This window comes from Lissotriton vulgaris, chromosome 3_2 (assembly GCF_964263255.1).
Source record: "Lissotriton vulgaris chromosome 3_2, aLisVul1.2, whole genome shotgun sequence".
Taxonomy (NCBI): domain Eukaryota; kingdom Metazoa; phylum Chordata; class Amphibia; order Caudata; family Salamandridae; genus Lissotriton; species Lissotriton vulgaris.
Window position 1 is genome coordinate 112,728,926 of NC_141690.1, and position 23,756 is coordinate 112,752,681.

General features: G+C 44.9%; 1 protein-coding gene across 2 annotated transcripts in view; it reads right to left on the bottom strand.

Annotated features, from left to right (window-relative positions):
• Positions 1-23,756, bottom strand: part of LOC147725394 (ADP-ribosyl cyclase/cyclic ADP-ribose hydrolase 2-like) — a 285,451-nt gene that overhangs the window by 227,513 nt on the left and 34,182 nt on the right. For both annotated transcript variants that reach the window (XM_086964523.1, XM_086964524.1), the window contains exon 3: positions 22,088-22,217. In XM_086964523.1, the coding sequence (XP_086820649.1) occupies positions 22,088-22,217 (130 nt within the window). The remainder of the gene's footprint in view (positions 1-22,087; positions 22,218-23,756) is intronic.

Genomic DNA, 23,756 nt, shown 5'->3' on the forward strand with positions numbered 1-23,756 from the left:
ATGTCAATTCATTGTTCGAACGCAAAATCAATACCCATCCTGGATCAATTCATTGTCTGAACATATAATCAGTCTTATCCCATATCAATTCATGTGCTAAAAATTGCATATATATCTCATGATATCAAGGCTGAGCAATCGGGGCACAACAAGGAGTTGAGAGTTTCATTTGTACCGGCGCCATTTTGGGTGAGGTCAGGAAGGTCCAAGTATAGTCAAAATGTCTCCACCAACTCGTGGTTGGACCGGTACCTCTTTCGGAAGTCCAAAAGTTTTCGTTGAAGGGTAGCAGAGGGGACTGGCGACATGAACCATCAGTCAAAGTGGGGTGGGAGGCAACAATCTCTCCTACCGGGTCATACTGGTGTCCCACCGGAACTGATCAAGTTGGTAGTCTTGCAGGATTTTGGTCATTTCAAGACTGAGGCCGGCGCCGGCATGAGCGCGCCGACGTCCCGCGGCTACGTCGTGGTCGTTGCGTGGGTGATCATGGCAGTCATTCCCCATCGGGGGTGTCTGCGGGGGTCGGGGGCCCCCGTGGCTCTTATAAAATCTTCAAAGTTAAGGAGAATGTTTCTGGACGCAGGACTCATTTTCTAGCTGAACTCAGAAGCGCCGTTGCACCGCAACAGTGGAAGAAACCCCCGCTGGGTGAGCGGAGCATCATTGCCTCGCAATAGTGGACGAGACCTTTTGTTGGGTGAGTGGAGCGTTGGGGGTGCAGCTGAGGAGCCCCCACCTGGGGGGGTGGGAGAGGCTCGTTCGCGCCGCCTCTCCCTCCCAGCGCACCCCACGCCGACACCTGGCGTTGATATCCGTGATGTCCGGACCAGGCGATAAGAGGGGGGGGGGGTCGGAGGCAGAGGCAAGACATCCCCCTGTGGCCTGCAGGGCGCCGATTCAGGTTAGAACGGGGAGCTCATACCAAGCTGGGGCCAGACCAGGAGATACGAGGGGAGGGGGGGGTCGGTGGCATGTGCAAGACATCCCCCCCCCCCCGTTGTCGCAGCCATTGAAGAAAGAAGAAGAGAATGGGACAAGGGATCCCGTCGGCCTCGGCTCCTCTCCTGTCGCAGCCATTATTGAAGAAAGAAGATGATGGGACAAGGGATCCCGTCGGCCTCGGCTCCTCTCCTGGCCCACCTTACGCGACGACCTCCCCGGCCGACGGCTGCCAGCAGGACCCGCCCTACACGTGCCGAAGGCCTCGTCTTCCGGGTGGGCGTAGCCGCGAACCTGTTGCACTTCGGGAGTTTCCGGAATGGGGGTAGGTATCTGCTGATTTGTATCTATTTCATGTTACCGTTATTGGGCGTGGCGAGCAGTGGGACAGACATGCTTGGAGCAGTGGGGGGGTGGCGGAGCCTAGCTACCTCGTGGCTGCCGTAACGTCAAGCTTGGCTTCTCTCACAACTTTCATGTTTCTTATTTCTAGCGAAGTCAAAAACTCATCAGTGGCCTACTGATTTTGTTCGATTTCTTTCCCTTCCTTTTCAAGTGTGTTTCATGCTAAAGTTTCTGTTTAACAGGATACAGTGATTACTTCGTATTTTACATATGTCTTCTTTATTAGGGGTACCCTCCGGTTGAGACAGATGATGTACCTCTAATAAATGGTCCGGGTGGAACTAGTTTATCAATCAGTGGGGAGTAGATGGGCATGACAGATTACAACGGGGGACAAAGGTCCGCATTACCCACCCTTCACTACTTGCAAAGACTAGACAGAATATTTCTATTCCACGTTATTTGCAAACAGAGAATACCTCGAAAGAACTATTCCTTGAACAATAAATGTCCAGCCAATCAATCAATCAGTGGGGAGAAAAACAGGCATGACGGATTACAACGGGGGACAAAAGTCCGCATTACCTATCCTTCACTATCTGCAAAGGGAGACAGAATATTCCTATTCTTCTCTGTTTGTAGACAGGGAATATCTCAAAGAGCAATAATCTTTAAAAAATTAGTAGGATTCTAACACTTTAATAAGTTATAAATATATACATCGCAACAAAAACAGTAAACACCTTAAAACATTTTTTATTAAAACAGAAGCAACAATGACAACTAACAGTAGTGATATCCTGGGCGGGTGATGAAACTGGGATTGTTAATGGAAAAACATCTACAGAGAAAGCTATTGGTGAATTATACTTCTCCGGAAATTTAAAACTCACAAATGTTTCATTTGTGTAATCGTTTCATAAACATGTACATTAAAAAACTAAATACGCTCCACTGTTTTAGAAAATCTTTACAGCTTGCTAGATCACCCTTTAAAGTTACAACTACGAAAACCTACTTACTTAAGCTGTTGAATTCGGCTTCAAATGTAAAGCATAAGTTCAAGCTAGCATTCCTTTTGTTTTTAAAACGATTTTTCACTATCTGCAAAGACTAAACAGAGTATTGCGACTCTGTGCTTCTTTGTTATTAGAGAATGAAGCAAAGAGATCCAATTCTAAAAAAGTAAATGCTTGGATAACAATCAATCAAATGGAGGGAGAAGCAGGCACGACGGGTTACAACGGGGGCAAAGGCTTACGTTACCTACCCTTCACTATCTGCAAAGAGAGAATACTCCTAAAAGAAAAGAGGAGGGGGGGGGGCAGCGTTCAAAGCACATCAGCGTGCATAGACACGAAAATGTTTTTATCTACCACGTACTTGACATTTTAAAGCTTTTCATATTTGCTATTAAAAAACCATTGAAATTCAGTGAAAAAACGATAGGTTATAGACCATATATAGTTAGGAATTAGCATTTACAAAACGTTAATTTACTCGCACAAAACCATAGAAATTCGCATATATAGTTAGTTGCAATAACTATATATCGCGCACCCGCAATCCACTGCTGATGATGCCACATATTACATCATTCATGACATGGTCAGTGACATCACTGATGACATCACTGATTACATCATCCAGTGACTGTAAGTTTCTGTAAAGTTAAAATATGTCTTAATATTGAAGAATGAGTGGATGTATAAGTGTCTGGATGAAGGATTTAGTAGGTGCATGACTGACTGTATGAGAAAATGATTAAATGTGTCTCACTGAGTGCATGGGTTAGTGACTAAACTGTCTGAATGTGTGCATCAGTATGCCTGTTGTTGTGTAAGATGCTGCATGTGTTGATCAGTACCTATATGAGTAACTATATGGGTTATTGATTGGTTGCCCAAGTATTTGTATGGGAGAGTGAGTGTGTGTGTGTGGGTGTCTGGAAGGTGTGTGACTCTGTGCATAGATGTATGAACAGTTGATTCACTAGATGTATGGGTTCAAAACTGCATGTGGAAACAGCTGTATGGGTGGTTGACTGTGTGCATGAGTGTATTGGTGAGTGAATGGATATCTCAATGCTACATGTCAAAGTAAGTACATATGTAAAACAAAGAACATATGAGAGTTCACATATATAAATTACTGTGTATAAGAGCTAGTGAATGTGTGAGTGGCTGCATGGATCATTGAAAACTTGTATCAGTGATTGTATAAGAGAGTAAATATGTGTTAGAATATGTTTGAATAAGTAAGATGTGTATAACTGTATAGTTGAGGAAATGGAGGTGTGATTGATTCTTTACATGACTGACTAGGTGTATGAGTAACTCCATGGTTGAGTGACAATCTGTGAGTGTCTGTTTACTCTGAGTGTATCTAAGGTTATATTAGAGTCTCAAGAGGTTAATCGTATTATCACATGATTGATGTCATCAGTGATGTCATCAGTGATGTCATTTGAGATGTCATCAGTGATGTCACTGACCATGTCATGAATGATGTAATATGTGACATCATCAGCAGTGGATTGCGGGTGCGCGATATATAGTTATTGCAACTAACTATATATGCGAATTTCTATGGTTTTGTGCGAGTAAATTAAGGTTTTGTAAATGCTAATTCCTAACTATATATGGTCTATAACCTATGTTTTTTTCAGTGAATATATATATATATATATATATATATATATATATATATATATATATATATATATATATATATATATTTACTGAAAAAACCATAGGTTTCACACCAGTTATAGTTAGGAATTAGCATTTAAAAAACCTATTACATTCACTGAAAAAACCATAGGTTTCACTCCAGTTATAGTTAGCTGGAAATGTTACTGACATAAAACCATTGAAATTCCCACGTTATAGTTAGTTGGACTCACTATAACTTGCGCGCCTGCAATGCACTGCTGATGACGTCACATATTACATCACTCATGACATGGTCAGTGACATCACTCATGACATCACTGATGACACCATCCTTGTGACAGAGTGACAGACCTCCTTTCAGTGTAATGTAACCCTTGAAACACATATTCAAAAATAGAAACTAAAATTTTCTAAAAAATAGAGATACCCATAGCAGTTACAACAACCAATTCAGTAATACCACCATCTATATACACATCCACTCATTCACCAACAGTTCTATATAGTCACTCATACATATACTCACTCATCATATGTAGTGATACACCTATATATCCTGTTACACACCGACAGTCATCCAAATGTTACTCACACACATACTCACACATGCAAATAAACTATTGAACATCCATTTATTTGCATATACAGCTATACACACACTACCACCTTACTTCTAAGGAAACTTACACATACTTACTCTCTTAAACAATCACTTATAGAAACACATACTTATTTAAACAAGAACTCTTTCAATCTCTCACTCTCACATATACTCACATATATACATCAATACTCACATATACTAGATTACAACATATGTAGTTACTGATAAAGACACTAGTGAGACAGTCATTCACTCACTAACACACACATATACACACTCATCCACCCATACAGTCCTGCACATATGCTGTCTTCAAAACACATACAAACAGTGAGTCAGACATTGATGCATCTATGTGCTAAGTAACACCCCCACCAAACCATACATACTCATACTGATACTAAAAAAAAACATCTAATAACCCATATACACACACATGTAGCTACTCACCAACCCATGCAGCCATTTATACACAAAGTGAAACACTGATACAAACATTTAAATATTTAAAAAATACTCGCTAATATATGTATTCACTAAGATACACTTAATAAGCCAGTTAACCAATCAATTTTTTTTTTAAAACATCCATTAAGACACTTATTTAAACATTTATTCTTCAATCGACTTTTACATATATATAAAACATATTTATTTTTCAGAAAGACACACATTCACTGTATGGTGTCATCAGTGATGTCATGAGTGATGTCACTGACCATGTCATGAGTGATGTAATATGTGACGTCATCAGCAGTGCATTGCAGGCGCGCAAGTTATAGTGAGTCCAACTAACTATAACGTGGGAATTTCAATGGTTTTATGTCAGTAACATTTCCAGCTAACTATAACTGGAGTGAAACCTATGGTTTTTTCAGTGAATATATATATATATATATATATATATATATATATATTATCCAAGAAAGCGCTCCTTTCGACCTTCTGTAGCCCCAAGGGAATTGGCGTATGTCAATTCCCTTGGGGCTACAGAAGGTCGGAAGGAGCGCTTTCTTGGATAATGATTTACTGAGACCTTCACCAGCCCGGCCGAGTATGGTGTCTCACCATGGACCCTTCAAGTGAAGAAGTGATCCTCGAGCGTGTGCCGAATGGAAGCTGAGACGCGAGCTTTACGGAGACGAGGTGAGCCAGGGAGGCATTGTCTTGCTAGTTCGCCCTTACGGGTGTGGGAGACAGGCTCTGTGGTGTGGGCTGCAGCGCGTGTTGACATCCCCCGGGGAGGCGACTGGTAAAACTGCACGGCTCCGGTCACTGGAATTTTCCCTAGACTCTTTGGCCACACGGCGAAATAAGACTCTTTTGACCACACGGCACAAGCAGAAACCACATCGCATGAGGGTGACACCTTACGAAGTCCACCATAATTTACAAATAATAAACGAGTCAAAAATGAGACTCACAATTCGGACTTTTTTTGAACATTGTACGATAGAAGTACCTGAATAGAACATTAATCCGCAGGAATAACTTGTATTTGACAAGGGTGCCTGTTAGCACACACAGCCTAAGAGAACTGCCAAGGGTGTCCAAGCACATGGAGGAAGAGAGTGAAAGAAGGGCAGCAGCACAACTGTTATTCACAAGAAAAAAGAGAACATACATTTAAAGCACCAACAAAGAGACTACCCCACAGTCCATTCATGAGAAAATAAACAAACTAGAGAAATTGAAAAAGAATGAAATTTCAAAGTGGTGGGAGGCAACTTCGCTTCAAAATTATATTGATCAGGACATGGTACCAAGGGGGCTTAGGATATTTACTACACCAACTTATGACACCCCTAACCCCGCAATGCTCACAGAATGGTCACAAAATTCAGCCCTGAGTTCTAGGAGAATGCTTGAGATTCTAGTCAAGTCTGCCTGGATTGACCGGGACGCCATTCTAAAACAAATCCAATAATTAATGGATGAGATTAAAACCATGTCTGATGGAGAAGCCACTGAAAAATTAATTGATATCATGAAGGACAGTCTAAAAAAATATGAGGAGGATATAAAAGCCCGCAAAGAAAGGAAATTAGATCGTGACTACAACGATTATGAGAGTGGTCGAATACTGACATTTAGTCGCAAATATGATTACCTGTATGCATCTAATGCTACAGTGGTAGATGAACAAGATGAAGAACAACCACTCCGTCAGACCACCCCTTCTCTAACAAGTGAAACTGAGTCTGATATATCCATTGATGGTAGCACGACCACTATTGCCAAACCCTCACGTCAGATTAATTTTTTAGAGGAATACAGTCATCTACGCCGGAGCAGACGGACTGTGAAGGAGACTCCGGCAACAACACCAAGAGGGCAAAGAGGTCGAGGCCGTGGCAGGGGAAGGGGAAATGCAACAACAGAGGAAAAAGATTACAGCAAAGGTGGTGCAAGAGGCAAAGCAAGAGGCGCACGTGGGAACAGCAGAATGCGTACAAGAAGAGGCCGCTAATGGATATAGACATGGCCAATCAGACTGTCATCAATCTATCCAAAAAGGTGATTACTGACACAGAAAAACTGACATTATGTTTAGGACTTTCATTCTGTCCATCAATACCATTTAACTATGCCGAGGCACGAATAGGCTTATTTAAGTTTACACGGAAGCTAAAGTTAAGAAAATGGCATAAACTTAAAATGTTAGGATGGACCAAAAGAAGTGATACCATTCACACAGATCAGCCTGATAATATCATGATCAGCGACACTGATACCATTATCAATATGGTAATGTTAGAACAAAATAGTACTGATAATGCCAGTCAATCAACCATCCTCCAAGACACCCAGATTCTCCAGGAAGCGGAAATTGTGATAGACAGCAGTGCAAATTCGGGCTTCAAGCCCAAATCCACTTTCCTCCCTCTATTACCACATGATTCCCTTGACACCTTTCAAGGCAGTACCAGCAAGGCGCTTTGTAATTACAAACATAAAACAAGCATTTGCAATGCAACAGGTCTCGCATTTACGCGAGTTTGAGCTATTGGCATTGTAAATGACGATTTCTTTTATTTATGTTTTGGTTTTTGAAACAAATAAAACGCATTGTCATTTACAATGCCAATACCTTAAACTTGCGTAAATACGAGACCTGTTGCATTGCAAATGCTTGTTATACTGTGCAGCCATTTTTACATATTGCATGTTTGCATAAACAAAATAAAAACTACACAATAGCCAAGGCTAGAACTATTGGTTTTGACATTTTTTGTTATTTAGGATTTTGGCGAGTGTTTAAACTGCTTCTAGTGAGACATAAAAAACGGGAGTGTTTCGCCAAATTCTATTGTCAGACTCCTCACTCCTCCCACGCATGCACCGCCTGTTCATCTGTTTCTCTGACCCCTCTGATGCTCCTCCCCAACACTCCACTCCGTCCTCCTCTGTCTGCAATGTCCAACACTCCCATCTACCGTGGTCAATCTGTTGATTCAGCCATTTTAATCATTCATCAACTGAGGTACCTACCCACCCCCGTCCTTCCATTCATCCATCCATTAGCTGGCCCATAGGTTGATACACTGCCCCCTTGCCTCCACCTCCCCTCTCCCAGTCCCTCCTCCGAACCTCGCCCACGCCAGGCGGAGAAAACTTACACAGAATGTACCACACCAAGGTCCCGGTTCCAGCCAGCAGCAGCGCGACCACGACGGGGGCGAAGCGGAGGAGGTCTCGTGCCGCCTTCTTCTCCTCCTTTCCGCCCTGTACGTGCAGCTCCTCGGTACCTGTCTGAAGGGCAGGAAAAGGGCCATGAACTTTAACCCAATACCTGTCATTGATCACCGCCTGTCAGAGGCACTGAGCTCCTCGTGCACTGAGCTCCCTCTTCCTCCGGTTCCTGACCACTGAGCTCCTCAGACCCTCCCGTTCTTAAGTTTATCCTGTATGAGACTTTATACTGTATGAGACAGCGCCAGCCGATTTAAAGCACGGACCCCGTGCTCTCTCTCTCTAGCTGGAACGCATCTCCTCTATTTACTTCAGCCCAGATCCTGTGCCTGCCATCATGTGCCCCTGGTCGGATTCCCAGTATTACCCCGTACGTGGCATTGCTGTACTCTAAAGTCGCGGTTTTGCGGTACTCACCCTCCCGCCTCCACGGCCCGGGGGTCTCATTCCGGGATTCATGCTCTGCGGGTGTCGACGGCGTTGCTTCAGATCAGTAAACGGCTCCCATCGTGTTCCGTGTGGCTCGGGGTCGATGCGACCTTTTCCTTCCGGCAAAAGCTACCTTTGTAACTTGGCCTCCCATCATCTGACCGGTGCAGGCATGTTTGCAGCGGCCCAATGCCTGCCCTCCCCCAGCCGGGTCGATACCAGACCCCGCTCTCTGCCTTTCAGCCGGGTCAGGGAGCGTCAACGAACTTCAGTCCGGCTGCAGTTGGTGTGGGAATGTCTACCATAGACACAGCCCCACTCTGTCTGAAGTGTGTACGCAACACAATCGCCCTTAAGCGCCTGGACGCAAATTGGCGTAGCCACACCTGCTTGTACTCGACGCAAGCACCTAAACGTAACACAAAGCCGCTTTGCGAGTTTGTGCACACCCCTAGATCAACCCAGTGCTATCTGCAAATGTGTGCACTCAACACAATCGTAACTAAGTGCGTAGGCTAAACTGGACGTCGTTTTAGGCCTATAGACCCAGTCAGATGCCTTATATGTACGTTGACTCAATCCAACTCTGCCCAACAATGACGAAAACTGCACGCACCAAAAAAAAAAAAAGGGGGGGCGGAAACAGCTACTGAATTCCTCCCCTCCAGACTCCATGACCGGCTCTTGGTTGCCATAGCAACGTTTCTGGCAATAGGTTTACGACACCAGAAGTTAGGTCACGGAGTCCTGAAAAGAAGGGATCACAGCCGGACAAATCATCTGGACAGGGGCATTGCCCAATGGCAGGCCTCCGTTTCGCGAGGCTGGCCAATGGCAGAAGGGGCGTGGTTTCATGCCCCTTGTTGTTTACAAGAACTCTTGCCTGCAGCAGCGCATGCGCTGCAGTGCAGGCTTCGACCTAAAGAACAGAAGAGAATGTCTTAATAACTACATGACTTACACTCAAAGACAGGCACTCAAATCCCTGATGGAGGACAACAGTATCGTCATACGCCCCGCAGATAAGGGCGGAAATGTTGTCATCCTAGATAACCAGATGTATATCGATGAGGCCCTTAAACAACTTAAAGATGATAGATTCTATCTACCTGTGTCCCGTGAAATCTATAATAAGAGCATAACGGAGGTATGGGATGAACTGACAATGTGGAAGGATAAGGGTATTCTTGAATGGGAAGAATACAATTATTTAAAAAATGACTTCCCGGTTCTTCCAGTGATGTATCTACTTCCCAAACTACATAAAGATCCCCACAATCCCCCAGGCAGGCCCATTGTGTCCTCCCGTGACTGTGTAACGGACCACATATCCATATATATAGATCACTATCTCAGGGAGTGGGTGGCTAGCTTACCCAGTTACATACGTGACACTAAAGACTTCCTCAACAAAATTCAGAAACTAAAATGGGAGCAAAACTACCTGATGATAACATTAGATGTACAATCTCTGTACACAATCATCAATCACAGAGATGGTTTGGAAGCATCTGGTCAATTTCTAGCAAAACGTGCCCTCAGATACAGAGAGCATAGCAAAATGCTGCTCAGCCTGATGACATTTTGTCTCTCCAATAACATCTTTCTCTTTGATGGGGTACTCTACAGGCAGGTGGTCGGTACTGTGATGGGTTCAAGCTTTGCTCCCAGCTTCGCGAATCTCTTCATGGGAAGCTGGGAGCAAGACATTAGTACCGACCCCACATATGGCCCGTATCTCCACCATGTCATTACATGGTGGAGATACATTGACGATCTATTTGTCATATGGGACGGCACTGAACAGGATGCCATAGCCTTCATTGACATTCTCAATAAAAATGACAGGAACATAGTGCTGACCAGTCACATCAGCAACAAAACAGCAGAGTATCTTGATGTCAAAATCAACATCACAGAATATACACTCCAGATAACCCTCTTCAGAAAAAGTACTGCTGGGAACAGTATTCTACATGCCCTCAGCAGCCACCCAGATACACTTAAACAGGGTATCCCCTATCGCGAGCTGCTGAGGGCAAAAAGAAACTGTAACACTGAAGAAACCTACCAGGAGGAATGTAATAACATGCTAACAAGGTTCTCTGCCAGAGGCTATCCCAAATGGGTTCTTCGCAAAGCTAAAAATAGGGCAGACAGTGTAGCTAGATCTGACACTCTTGCCGATAAGACCAAAGAACAAGAAGAATTAGTAATCAATGAAACTAGGTTGAACCTCACCTATAACGCTGAATCACAGAACATCCGGAGGATTGTCGCAAAAAATTGGGACATCCTCAAAAGTGATAACGTCATTGGTGATGAACTGCCTAAGAGACCGAGTGTCACTTACAGGAAAGACAAGAGCCTGAGGGACCTTCTGGTCCACAGTGATGTCACTACATATGCTTTAGGTTCTGAACATGGCCTCAAGGGATTTTTCCCCTGTGGCCACTGCAAAGCTTGTAAAAACAGTGTATATACAAAAGAACTACCCAGAGTTCTCTACTTCTTGTTTGCATAATTTATGCGTCACGCTATGCCTGAAAGGGTTTTGTTTTGATATATATATATATATATATATATATATATATATATATATATATATATATATATATATATATATATATATATATATATATATATATATATATATATATATATATCATGTGATCAAGGCTCCGCTGAGCCGAAACGTCTGTGACACTTTCTGCTGAATAAAAACTCGAGGTCCTCGAGGTCCGTGTCCGATGTCCTACTTGCAGGCTGAGGAAGCAGCGTGTGCTTGAGCGATTCGGAGTTCACGATATATATATATAAATATATATATACAAGGAATCTGAATGTACCAACAACATTTTGTATCCTTTTTGTGTAGTTCGGTCTTTCTATGGGAGCATTTATCCAGGATAAAGAGTGTGATAATCTGCTTTAAGCTATCAGCGGCAGGGTGATTTTCTTTTGTTGATGCTTTGATTCAGGAAAAAGGGAAACCATAGTTTATGTTGGTCATAGGGTGATTTAGAAAGTCTGGTCCATTCTCCAAAGTTACAATTCATGTCGATATTTACAGCAATAATGGCGCCCAAGTAGGACGTTGCAATATTAGATGAACACGCTATAGGATATTTAAAGATGGTGGCTGAGTTTGGAAAGGCTGGTCCGTTCTCTAATCAAATAATCAGTGCTGATATATACAGCAATAAAGATCGCCCCAAATAGGCTGCCATGGTACTAGGTGTCCTCGCTGTAGGACTTCCGGGTTAATCTCCGGTTCGTTTTTGCCGTGTATCCTGAAGCGCGCTGGCTGCTAGCCCTAATGTTAGGTCCTTCAGATGAGCGGTAGCAATTTTCTGAACCATTCTGCCACCCTCTATTTCTGTGCATGAGTGGCCGCCCCATGAATCTGATCAGATCATGGATGTGGTGACACGAACTTGCCATTTTCCGGAGCGGACGCATCTCTCTGCTATTGTGGATTGGGTGCTCCCTCCAGACCTCATCATTGATACTGAAGCCGTTGGCCCCCTCTGGGCGCGCGTTTTGACCGTCATTTTTAAAACCATTGATACCATTTCGGTTCCACCCGCTCAGCCTGGGACAACTCCTAGTGGCCAACATCGCTAGGAACACCCCCAGAACCCACCGACCACGCACGCAATCTGGGGGTCATCCTCGACTCTGCCCTCTCCATGACCAAGCAGGTCAACGCCGTCTCCGCTTCCTGCTTCAACACTGTAACGCGGTGGAGAAGCAGACCAGGACTATTGGGGATGTTTATACTCGTTAGGGTTTATTGACAGTCACAACCAAAACAAAAGAAGTCAATGGCTCACTCCGATGTAGAGACACAAGTCCAAAAAAACACAAAGCAAGGGATTCTGGTTGTTGTAGTTTGTCACCCTCTATTTCGAGCCTTCTTTGAGGAGTCCAAACAGTGTCCTCTTCTGTACTTGAGGAGTGTTAAGTTTGTGCAGGTTTCGGGAAAGAAAACAAAAAAACAAGAACAACCGTAAGGAGGAGTTTAATATGGGGTATGGCGCAGGAAGCCGGGTAAGTGAGGGGAGGGGGAAGGTAGCACCGAACCTTCACCAGTGAGCTTGTGGTTTCTTTGAACGAGCCTCTTACGCGCCGTTAGGCCACTACCTACTGGGTTCCTCCCTCATCACCTCGCCCCTTTCCCTCCTCCGTCCCGCGACCCCGAGGAAGATGCAAATGACCCCGTACCTTGTGCAGCCACGACCCCTGGTGGCCGAGGCTGGCGTGCTCGCGTTGCCAGGTGGGGTCTGGCTGCCCGTCTGTACCGGTCCTCGCTCCTCCGGCGCCGTCGGCTTCCTCCGTCGGTCCGTCTGTTCCGGTCCTCGCTCCTCCGGCGCCGTCGGCTTCCTACTTCGCCGTCGAGCGTTCCAGGTCCTCGAGTTCTGTCCCTGTCCTCCACGGCGGTATCAGAAAAGTTTGCACCGGTGTCTCCTCCTCGCTCGTGTTCTGCCGCGGTCCTCGAGAACGCCGAAAACTCTCTGCCTCTTCCGTGAAGTAGCTGATCTCCGAACCACGTGACTCCGTCACCTGGTATGCCGAAGTGAAGTCCTTAAAGGGCCAGTCCTCTCCATGCCCGTTCTGTAAATACATAAGGGAAGGCGGGGATAGAAAGGGTGGAAACTGTCCCGAAACATCGTCCAGTGATTGTACTTCCTCACACACCCCCACAACCAGATTGTTCACGATCCAGGAACAAAGGAAGTCGAGACAGAAAATCGGCATTCCCATTGTCCTCACCCTTCCGATGGAGGACCGTGAAAGAATGAGGCTGAAGGGAAAGGAACCATCTAAGGACTCGTGGATTGTTCCCCTTTTTGCGACTCATCCAGAGGAGAGGTGCATGATCAGTGAACAGTTGGAAATGAGCACCTTCCAGATAGTATTTTAGTTTCTCCACTGCCCACTTGATTGCCAGTCACTCTTTTTCTATGATAGGGTATCTATGTCCTCTGGGGAGGATTGAGACAGAACAGCCCCCAACCCGCTTTCTGACGCATCTGTATGTAACAAAAAGGGGTTGGAAAAATCAGAAGAGCGAAGAACTGGGGCTGAGGTAATTGCTGTTTTGAGGTCTGCAAAAGCCTGTCTTGCTCTGGGGTTAGGTTGTTGGAGGTCCTTATTCGTCACATGTTTCTGCAGCAAGTCAGTTAGAGGTGCAGCTCACTCACTTCTTTTTTTGTGGATGGAAATGGGGCTTCCACTATAGCTTTTACTTTCTCTGACTGTGGTTCAATGCAACCATTTCCTAGCAGGTAACCCAGGTATTTTACTTTCCTAAAGCCAGCTCTTGATTTTTTTGCATTAATATGCAACCCAGCTTCCTGCAGTGATGTTAACACCTGTGTGACACGTTGTAAATGTGTTTCCCAATCGGGGCTGAATATGACAGTATCGTCGAGGTAGGCTGAGGAATACGATTGATGGTGTCGCAGCACCTGATTCATCAGCCTCTGGAAAGTGGCTGGTGCCCCATGTAGGCCAAACGGTAAGACCGTGAACTCGTACAGACCACTGGGTGTAACAAAGGCTGTCTTTTCCTGGTCTTCCATTTTTAGGGGCACCTGCCAATACCCTTTTGTAAGGTCAATGGTAGTAATGTACTGGGCCTCTCCTAGCTTTTCTATGAGTTCATCAACTTGTGGTATAGGATAATCATCACACTTTGATATTGTATTGACAGCCCGAAAGTCAATGCAAAAACGGACTGAGCCATCTGGCTTTGGTACAAGTGCTATAGGGGAGGACCACTCACTTGTTGATGGTTTTATGACCCCCAACTGTAACATACTTTCTACCTCTTGTTCAATAGTCTGTCTTCTTGCAGCGGGAATTCGATAAGGCTTTTGTTTTACTATCTTCCCTGGTTCTGTATGTATAGCATGTTCTGCCATTCTGGTTTTTCCGGGCAAATCAGAGAAGATTGATACAAAAGGAGTCAGAGTGTCATGAAGACCCTTATTCTGTTCTGTAGTCAAATCTGGGTTTACGACCAACTGTTGTACGGTGGTCGTAGGTTGTGGAAGTCGGTCGACTTTCTGTACATCTGGGGAGGTGGACCCAACCATTTTTTAAGAAGGTTTATGTGATACAGTTGAACCCTTCTGGGTGCTACTCTTATCATATAAGATGTTATGCCTACTTTTTCTAGCACTTTGTAAGGTCCTTGCCAGTTTGCCTTGGTTTTTCCTATAGTTGATGGTATGAGCACTAAAACCCAGTCGTTGACAGAGAGTTGTCGCCACTTCTTGCCCTTGTTGTACACCAATTGCTGTTTCACCTGGGCCTTTTCCATATTAGAGTCTGCGAACTCTCTAAGTTTGTGTAACCGAGACCGAAGTCCTTTGGTATACTCAAGAAAGGATTTTGTTTCCTCTTCCTTCTCTTGTTCCCAAACCTCCTTGGTGATCTCTAAAAGACTCCGAGGCTCTCTCCCATACATAAGCTGGAATGGAGAGCAGCCCAAACTGGTCTGAATTTGGCTCCTCACGACGTATAAAGCCAACGGAAGCAACATGTCCCACTCCTTACCTTCCACGGTCAGGAGTTTTTTTAACGTGAGCTTCAATGTGGCGTTGTATCTTTCACATAAACCATCCGTCTGGGGATGGTATACAGACGTCTTAATGTGAGAGATGTCCAGAGTTTTGCATATCTGATTCATTAACTTTGAAACAAAAGGGGTCCCTGATCGGTTAGGATTTCTCGAGGGAACCCTACTCTGGAAAACAGTTCCAACAACTTCTCTGAAATAACTTGAGTTGTGGGGGTTCGTAAAGGAAAAGCTTCTGGATATCTCGTTGCGTAGTCTACCACAACCAGTGCATATACATGACCTCTCTTTGTGCGTGGAAGTGGCCCAATGAGGTCCATCCCCACCCTTTACAATGGGTTACCTACAATTGGGAGAGGCTGTAAAGGAACTGGAGGTGGTCTGTAAGGGTTCTTCCTTTGACAAACCTCACACTCCTTACACCCCCGCGTGACATGGGCAAAAATGCCAGGCCAATAAAAATGTTGTAACAACATTTTGATGGTTTTTTTGGGCACCTCTATGACCTGCGAGTAAGTGTGAATGGGTGAAGAAAATGACTTGTTCTCGAAAGGCTTGGGGAACAACCAATTGTGCTGAGTCCCCTTGTTTCCCTACTCTATACAGAAGTTCGTTTTGTATGGAAAAGCAAGGGTAAGAGATCGGGCCTACCAGCGGGTTTTGTTGTGCTTGTTCCCAGGCATACGTCAGTGTTGGGTTGTTTTTTGGGGCATATCTAAAGCTTTTATCAATCAACCAAGGGGCTTGCGTTAACAAGGAGGGTTGGGGAGGGTCAGTGGAACTGGCTATATGTAGTTTTTCTTCCATTAGAGTCACGAAGGAAGGGTTATCCTGCCCTATGATCATTTGCTCTGGTAAGGTAGGGACAACCCCAACGCGTACGTCCATGGTTTGACCTGTATGAAGGGTTACAGGAAGGTTAATTAGGGGGTACACCTTGACATCCCCATGAGCACACCTTATGGGCACTGTTTCTCTTGACTTGTTGTGATAGGGTCCTACTATAGACTGGAGTACCACTGATTGTTTACACCCTGAATCAAGTAAGGCTTTTACAGGCACCCCCCTCACTCTGACACTTACGTGAAAGCTAGGTCCTAACTCTGCAGAATACAGGATGGAACGAGGAATACAACCAATGTCCATAGGTTCCTCCTGGGGCTTTTTCCTAGGACAATTCCTGGCAATGTGTCCCCACTCTCCGCATTCAAAGCACTGTGGGTTGCGTAAAGGTGGAGGATCCAGTCTGATCGGTCTCGGCTTTATGGGTTTAAAAGATGGCTTTGCAGGTTTTTTCTCTATTTTCCCTGGCACAGTTGTTGGTTTTGTTGCTTTATCATTGTCCCATGGTAAGGCTCGGGGTTGGGCCCTGTAGAACGTGGTAGCCATTTCTACGGCCTGTTCTGGACTGAGCTGCTTATGTTGTTTGAGCCACCTCTGGATGGGATACGGAAGAGCCTCCAAAAACTGTTCGAGGTAAATTATGGACATTATATCCTCTTTCGAATTAGCTTGTGTTTTCAATTTGTTGTGGTGAGGCATTAAACTCAATGTAACCTAGCCTCCTCTGGGAAATTTTGCATTCTATTTGAAAATATGATTTTTTACTGCTTATACAAAATAAATTACTGAACTGTTGGCCTGCAAAAATATATGTTAAACAGCCAAAACAAGGTAATATTCGGTCCAGACATATAACATTTTACTATTGTTGATCCACTATGGTATGGTCGTTTGTTAATATGTAAACGTATTCTTGTGATGATTTTATGTCTGATTGTACTTTGATGAGCATGTTGATCAAAATAAAGGTATTATTATGATGGTATTGTAATTAACACCTAATATGTTTCAAGTCTTGGATTTTGTACCATAATTAAGACTTTTTAATATTGTCCTGCCAAAGTATTATAGGGAAAACAGCCGCTCACACAATATTGTAAAGGTAAATATGTATAGGTAAGCATAGATTTACTAGAGGCCACAGGAGAATGAGCAACAGTGGAGCACAGGGTGAGTACCTGTCCATCTGGGAGTCATAGGGTGATGAACAGCAGGAAAGAATAGAGCACATATGTTGTGCACTAGGAGTGACCTATTGATGCTCCTAAAGAGAGCACTAGGTGATATGTATTTGGTAAGCACTGCTGGAACAGGTGCCTCGTAGTAGCACTGGGTGCTGTGCATTAGGCGAGAACTAGATATGAGGTGATGGACGGAATGTTGTACAATGGCAAAACATTCACCCCCAGTCACAGATCTGGGTTTAATCTATTGTTATTTTGCTCACCAAGCCACCCCAGTTCAGACATGGCCAAATGCAAATCAGTCTTGACCCTGTGCCTCAAGGGAACAGTCCAGACCGAACTGCCAAGCCATGCCTTCCCTGAACCGGAATCAAGCATCCTAGGACCGGTTTCTGGCTATCAGCCGTCTTCAGCCAGGATAGCTTGACTCCAGTGGCTTAGTGAGCACGGGACCCACGTCTGGGCATACCCTTCCAACATAGGGTGAACAGCAAAACACACAAGATGATGGATGGAATGTTGCACAATGGCAAAACATTCACCCCCAGTCACAGATCTGGGTTTAATCCATCGTTATTTTGCTCACCAAGCCACCCCAGTTCAGACATGGCCATATGCAAATCAGTCTTGACCCTGTGCCTCATGGGAACAGTCCAGACCGCACTGCCAAGCCATGCCTTCCCTGGACCGGAATCAAGCATCCTAGGACCGATTTCTGGCTATCATCCGTCTTCAGCCAGGATAACTTGACTCCAGTGGCTTAGTGAGCATGGGACCCACGTCTGGGCATACCCTTCCCACATAGGGCGAACAGCAAGGTAGAGTTAGAGCGCAGACAACCCAGTGCATTAGAGAACGTCATGCTGGCACTGAGTCAAGTGCAGCAGGAGGCGTGTATTTTGGGGCATATTGTTATGTCCAATACAGGAAAGATGCCACTTTTAACACCTTGTGATCATCCTGGGGTTTTGGCTATTCGCATTTGGTATGTTGTTATTTAATAATAACTATTCATCCCAAAATGGAAATTGGTGTTAGGTCTGATGGCCACCAGGAGACGCTTCATGTGTTGCTGCTGTTGCTAAAGATCAGTACTTCTGTCTTGTCTGTGTACATCTGCAGGCAGTTGTCTTTCATTCAGTCGGCGAAGTTTCTCATGCATCTGTGGAAGGTGGTTCTAGTGGGGTCATCAATGAGTTACAGGACGTGTTGGATGTCGTCTGCGTAGAACATTATGTTGAGACCGTGGTATCTGACGATGTTATCCAGTGTAGTAATAAATGCATTGAAGAGCGGAAGGCGGAGCACTGGGGGACTTGGCAGATGATCTCTTTGGGGTCAGAGGTGAAAGATGGTAGGTGGATCCTCTGGGTTCTTCCGCTGAGGAGGGAGGTGATCCATCTGAGCGCATCCTCCTTGGATGCTGGTGTGGTGATGTCTTTCGATCAGTATGGTGGGATACGGTGTTGAAGGCTGCTGAGAGTTAGAGGCAGATCAACACTACTGGTTTTCATTGGTCAAGGAGTGTTCGGATGCTGTTGATGGCTGCTATCAGGGATGTTTTGGTGCTGTGATTGCTATGGAAGCTGGATTAAGAGGTGTTGATTAGAGGGTTTTTGTTTTGGAGTAGTGGTCTGACTTCGACGTGTTTCCAGGCATTGGGAAATGTTGTGGTGGTGATAGAGGTGTTGAGTAGGGTGGTAAGTTCCTTGCAGATCCTTTGGTTTATAAGGTTGAAGATGTGGTGCGGGCAAGGGTCTCCGGGAGCTCCCGAGTTTATGGATTTTATGGTGGAGGTGGTGACCTGGGTGGAGAGGATATTCCAGGTGGTCAGTCTGTGGTTCATGTTGGTTACGGTGGTGGCGTACCTGTCGAGGAAGTCCGTAGGTGTGGGTTAGGGTTCGAAATTTCTGTATATGGTTCTGATCTTGTCGTGGAAGAAGTGGGCATGGTTATCGCACAGCTCCGGTGAGAGAGTGATGTTGTTTTCACTGCCAGCCAGGTTGGGGAATTCTTTAACAATGATGAAAAGTTATTTGGTGTTGTTGGCAATGGTTTTGATGCGTACGGCAAGGGCTTTCTTTTTTGTTGCCCTCAGCAGGCGGTGGTAGAGGTTGCGGGAGATCTTGAAGTCTGCCCTGTCGAAGGTGTCCTTGCTGGTGTGCCATCTCCTCTCCAACTGTTTGCAGGCTTGTTTAGCTGTTATGAGTTCTTTGGTGTACCAGCTGGCCTTTTTGGAGGATCTTCTCTGGATGTTGCTCTTGATGGGGATGATGCTGTTTGCTCAATTGGTGATCGAGGGGTTGAAGTTTTTGACTCTATGTTTGAGGTTGGTGGTGGTAGAAGGGTTGAAGGTGTTGAGGGCATTTGCACAGCTGGTTTCTGATAATTTGTTACACCTCAGGTGGATAGCATTGGTCATCTTCGGGTGGCAGTGGGGGGTTGGAGATGCTGAAGTGAACGATGGAGTGATCAGTCCATATGAGTTCTGTGACATGGCTGTATTTGACGTGGTTGCTGGAAGTGAAAATTAGGCCCTTCGTGTGTCCTGAGCTGTGGGTAGGATCATAGATGATCTGAGTCAATTTGAGGCTGCTCATACTGTCGAGGAGGTGTTCAGTATTTTTGTCATTGGGGTCGTCGATGTGGAATTGTAGGTCACCTAGGAAAATGTAGTCATAGAGTCTAAGGCTAGGGGCACAATGAAGTCTGGAATGGTGGTGCAGATGCTGGAGCACAGGCCTGGGGGCCAGTATGTGAGAGTGCCTCTGATGGTTGTCTTGTCATCCATGTGGAGCTTGAAGTTGAGATGTTCCATGGGGTGGTGGTGTTGTCGGTGGTGGTGGTACACTGTATGGTCTCTTTGTGGATGATGTCTGTTCCTCCTCCCGGCCTGTTGGTGCGGTCCTGGTGAGTGATTTTATATCTGTTGGGGATCGCTGTGCCAATGTCTGGGGCGAATGTGGGTTTGAACCAGGTCTCAGTGAAGAAGACAATGTTGGGTGCGAGGGTGGAGATGAGGTCCCATATTTCAGTGGAAAGCTTGCACAGTGAGCATGTGTTGAGAAGGGCGCATGCGAGTTGGTGTGTTTGTTCAAGTGGTTTCTGTGCTTTGTTTGGGATGGTACTCGTCGGTGGGCTGGTGTGTGTGCAGTGTCAGGTGAAGTGGCAGTGGGTGCAGGTGAAAGGTTCTACCATGGATCATGAGTCAGCATGGTGGCAGTGCTTGTTGCGCCGTCCGGGATTGATGGTGTAGATCTCGGCGATGGTTTATCTTCGGGGAGTGAGAGGGCCAGGCGTAGTCCAAGCGTGGACAGGTGCAGACGTGCGCCTTCTGCTTGCCAGCAGCCTGTCCGCTAAGAGTGGTCATACTGAGGCTTGCATTAGGTAGGTCCTGGGGTGGAAGGGGCTTCTGTTGGCAAGAAGAACAGTGAATTGGAAATCCTGGTTGGGAAAACTCCAGCGGTAAAAACAGGGCATCTGCAGTGTCACTGGATTAGTCTGGAACAAGCAGGAACTGGAGGTCACAGACAAGTGGTACGGTAGGTGTCCAGGTGGCTACTCAGTCGGTATGCTTTTGGTTTGTTTGGAGATGCCAGGTTCGATATAATCACTGTATTTGTTTTCTTGTTGAGCACAGTCAATTCCTTGACAAAGACGCTGACGGACCCAAGATGCCAGACATCCTTGACCAGTGAGATACAGAGGAGGAATCTTTCCCCAAAGGCATGGTACACCAACGAAAAACCCAAACCAAAGGAACTGACTGGGTTACACCAATTTGCTCCAAAAAAAAAACAATACAATGAAATGCCAGACACATTTTATATGACTATTAAGTGCACAGTGGCAACTGGAAGTGTCACCCTTTCCTTAGGCAATTATGAAAGCAATTGAACAGACCTTTTCAGTGCCCATTCGTTGACAGAAGGACTGCCAGTTTCAACACATATGGACAGTTGCTATTTGTCCCTTGCTGTTACTCTGAAAGTTTGGATATGTGTGATACCACGGCAAAACTTAGCACATCACAGCTCCATTCCCTCCACATGATAGGAAACGGTTCTAGTGGGGCTACAGCACAATGCTTTTATTGAAGGGTGTCTGCTAGGTTGATTTGTGTAGTGGTGAGTGCCACTTAGCGACTGGCCATCTTGATAAGAAGGGTCCATTTCCTAGCAACCTTATCATGCCATTGCAAGAACAGAGATACGTTGTGACAATTTCTGGTTTTGCCAAACTCATTTGTTATTAAGTCATGTTGATGAGCTGAATTTGAGCAGGGGTCTCTAACAATGGTCCTGTGGAAATGGGAGTGGACACCAAGGCTGGTGAGAGAAAATGTTGAAGGAGTCTGCCAGATCTTTCCTCCTTTCAGGGGATTCCTTATGTTCCAGCTCCACCGACCTTAGTCATGACTCCACAGTCGGAGTCCTCTGCCAGAAGACCAATTAAGACGCCAGTGATTTACTAGCGCTAACTTAAACCGAAATGCAGTGAGTCTTAATGACTAAAGTACTGTATATTTCTATTATGTGAATTGTGGGAATCTTCACACTTTCACCTGTGCAAATCATTGTCAGGACTAGTACCAGTCTATTGTCCATCTTATTATGGTGTGAAGACCTACCATATTTTTCAATTACCATCCTCTTCCACCCATGCAAGCTATTCATATACAAAATTTGTTGCTCAGGTTACTCAGTCTAGCACTTACTCGAATATAAGTTCATTATGTAAATATATAACCTAGAATCCACATGACAAAAATATTTTACTGTACCTTGTTTGGAGGAATTTTGTGGATTGTCAAATTAATGTACAGTCCGTAGTCAGAAGGGAGGACAGAGCACGGATCCTTGTTCACAAAGGCAAGCTGAAAAGCCTCCCAGATCTGAGAACAGTTCTTCTCTCTGCAAAAATGACAAATGTTTCATCAAACTTTCAAACATTATCAGTCGCAGAAAAAAAGAATTTATGCATTCCAGTTGCGTATAATAAGTAAACCCAAAAAGAACATTATATAATGTATACAAAGTAGATATACTTTAAAACAGTTGTTCAGGTTCAAAGGGCACCTTGCCCCACCACCTCAGCCCTCGGGTTTGAAGCAAGATGGGAGAAAGTCTTAAACCTATTGGTAGAGAAGGCGTGGAGCACATAAAATCCTCTTGTGACAGGCAGTTTTCAGCATGACAAAAACTACCCGATTGCCATTTCACCCTCCTTCTAACACATATACTTCACACAATGATGCTTATCATGCATTTCTTTACATGTTTATTGGTCGAGCCCAGCATTGCAGCTCGCTTTGCGAAGCATGCAGTATTCAGTATAGTGTGAAAGCTTTGTGGAAGCTCCGCCCACTCTCTGCCCATTTCTTTAATTGGATTAGGTCCTAAATGCTGTCTTCCGATTGGTTATAGGCTTGTTAGTCCCTCCTCATGACAGCAATGTCCTTATTTGTATCCTTTCATCGCTACTGGCCTCTTTACTCAGAACACTAGTTGCTTCCTTGTCTCCCCCCGCCCCCACCTGTAGTTAGTAACTTCTCAGCCCCCCCTCGACCACCCCACTCCCGTTCGTGCTTTCTCCTACGCCCGCACTCCCGTTTCTAATGGAATAGGTCTCGCGTAAATGCGAGTCCTATTGCATTGCAAATGCTTGTTGGTTCTTCTGCTCTCCACTCATCACTTCATTCCTATCAACATTCACCAACTTTCTTTCACTCCGCTACAATGGCACGAAATTGGTTCTTGTTTCTCTCGCTTTCAAATATACAAATATAAATACTTATAAATGGAGCAGGGCGATATACCTAGTCCAAAAGTTGATATCCTGTTAACTTTAGCCAATTGCAAGCAATCCTTTATCAAATGCTGTATGAGCTCCTCCAACCTCCAGGCTTAGGGGGCAATACAATACAATTCTCATATCATTGACAGCCAGTTCCCATAAGAACATTTCAGTTTCAAAGGAAATAATCCACAAAACATTATTAATGACTAAGGGCCTGATTTATAGTTTGGTGGATGGGTAACTCTGTCACAAGCATGACGGGTATCTTGTCTACATTATTACAAGTGCAATATAGCCACCAAACTCTAAATCAGGCACTTCCAATGGAGGTTTGCGCTCCAGTCTTATCTTTTCATTTGATGCACATACCGCTCTTGGTAATTCTTCTTCCTAGGTGGCCACTGTGAGTTAAATCCACAAGTTTGTCAGAAAAACCACAGAAGGGTACCAACTTCCCCCAGCAAATCAACTTGTCTTTCTGCAGACTTAATTAATCCCTCAGATCCCATAATTCCTGCACTCCCTCCTGAAATGGTAAATTACCTGAACTGGCGTAATGAAACTTAAGGCCCCCCCCCCCCCTACAAGGTACATGGAGGGGCCCCTTCCGGACTCAATCAGGAGCTCTCCAGCCAGAGTATTATGCTGAGGGG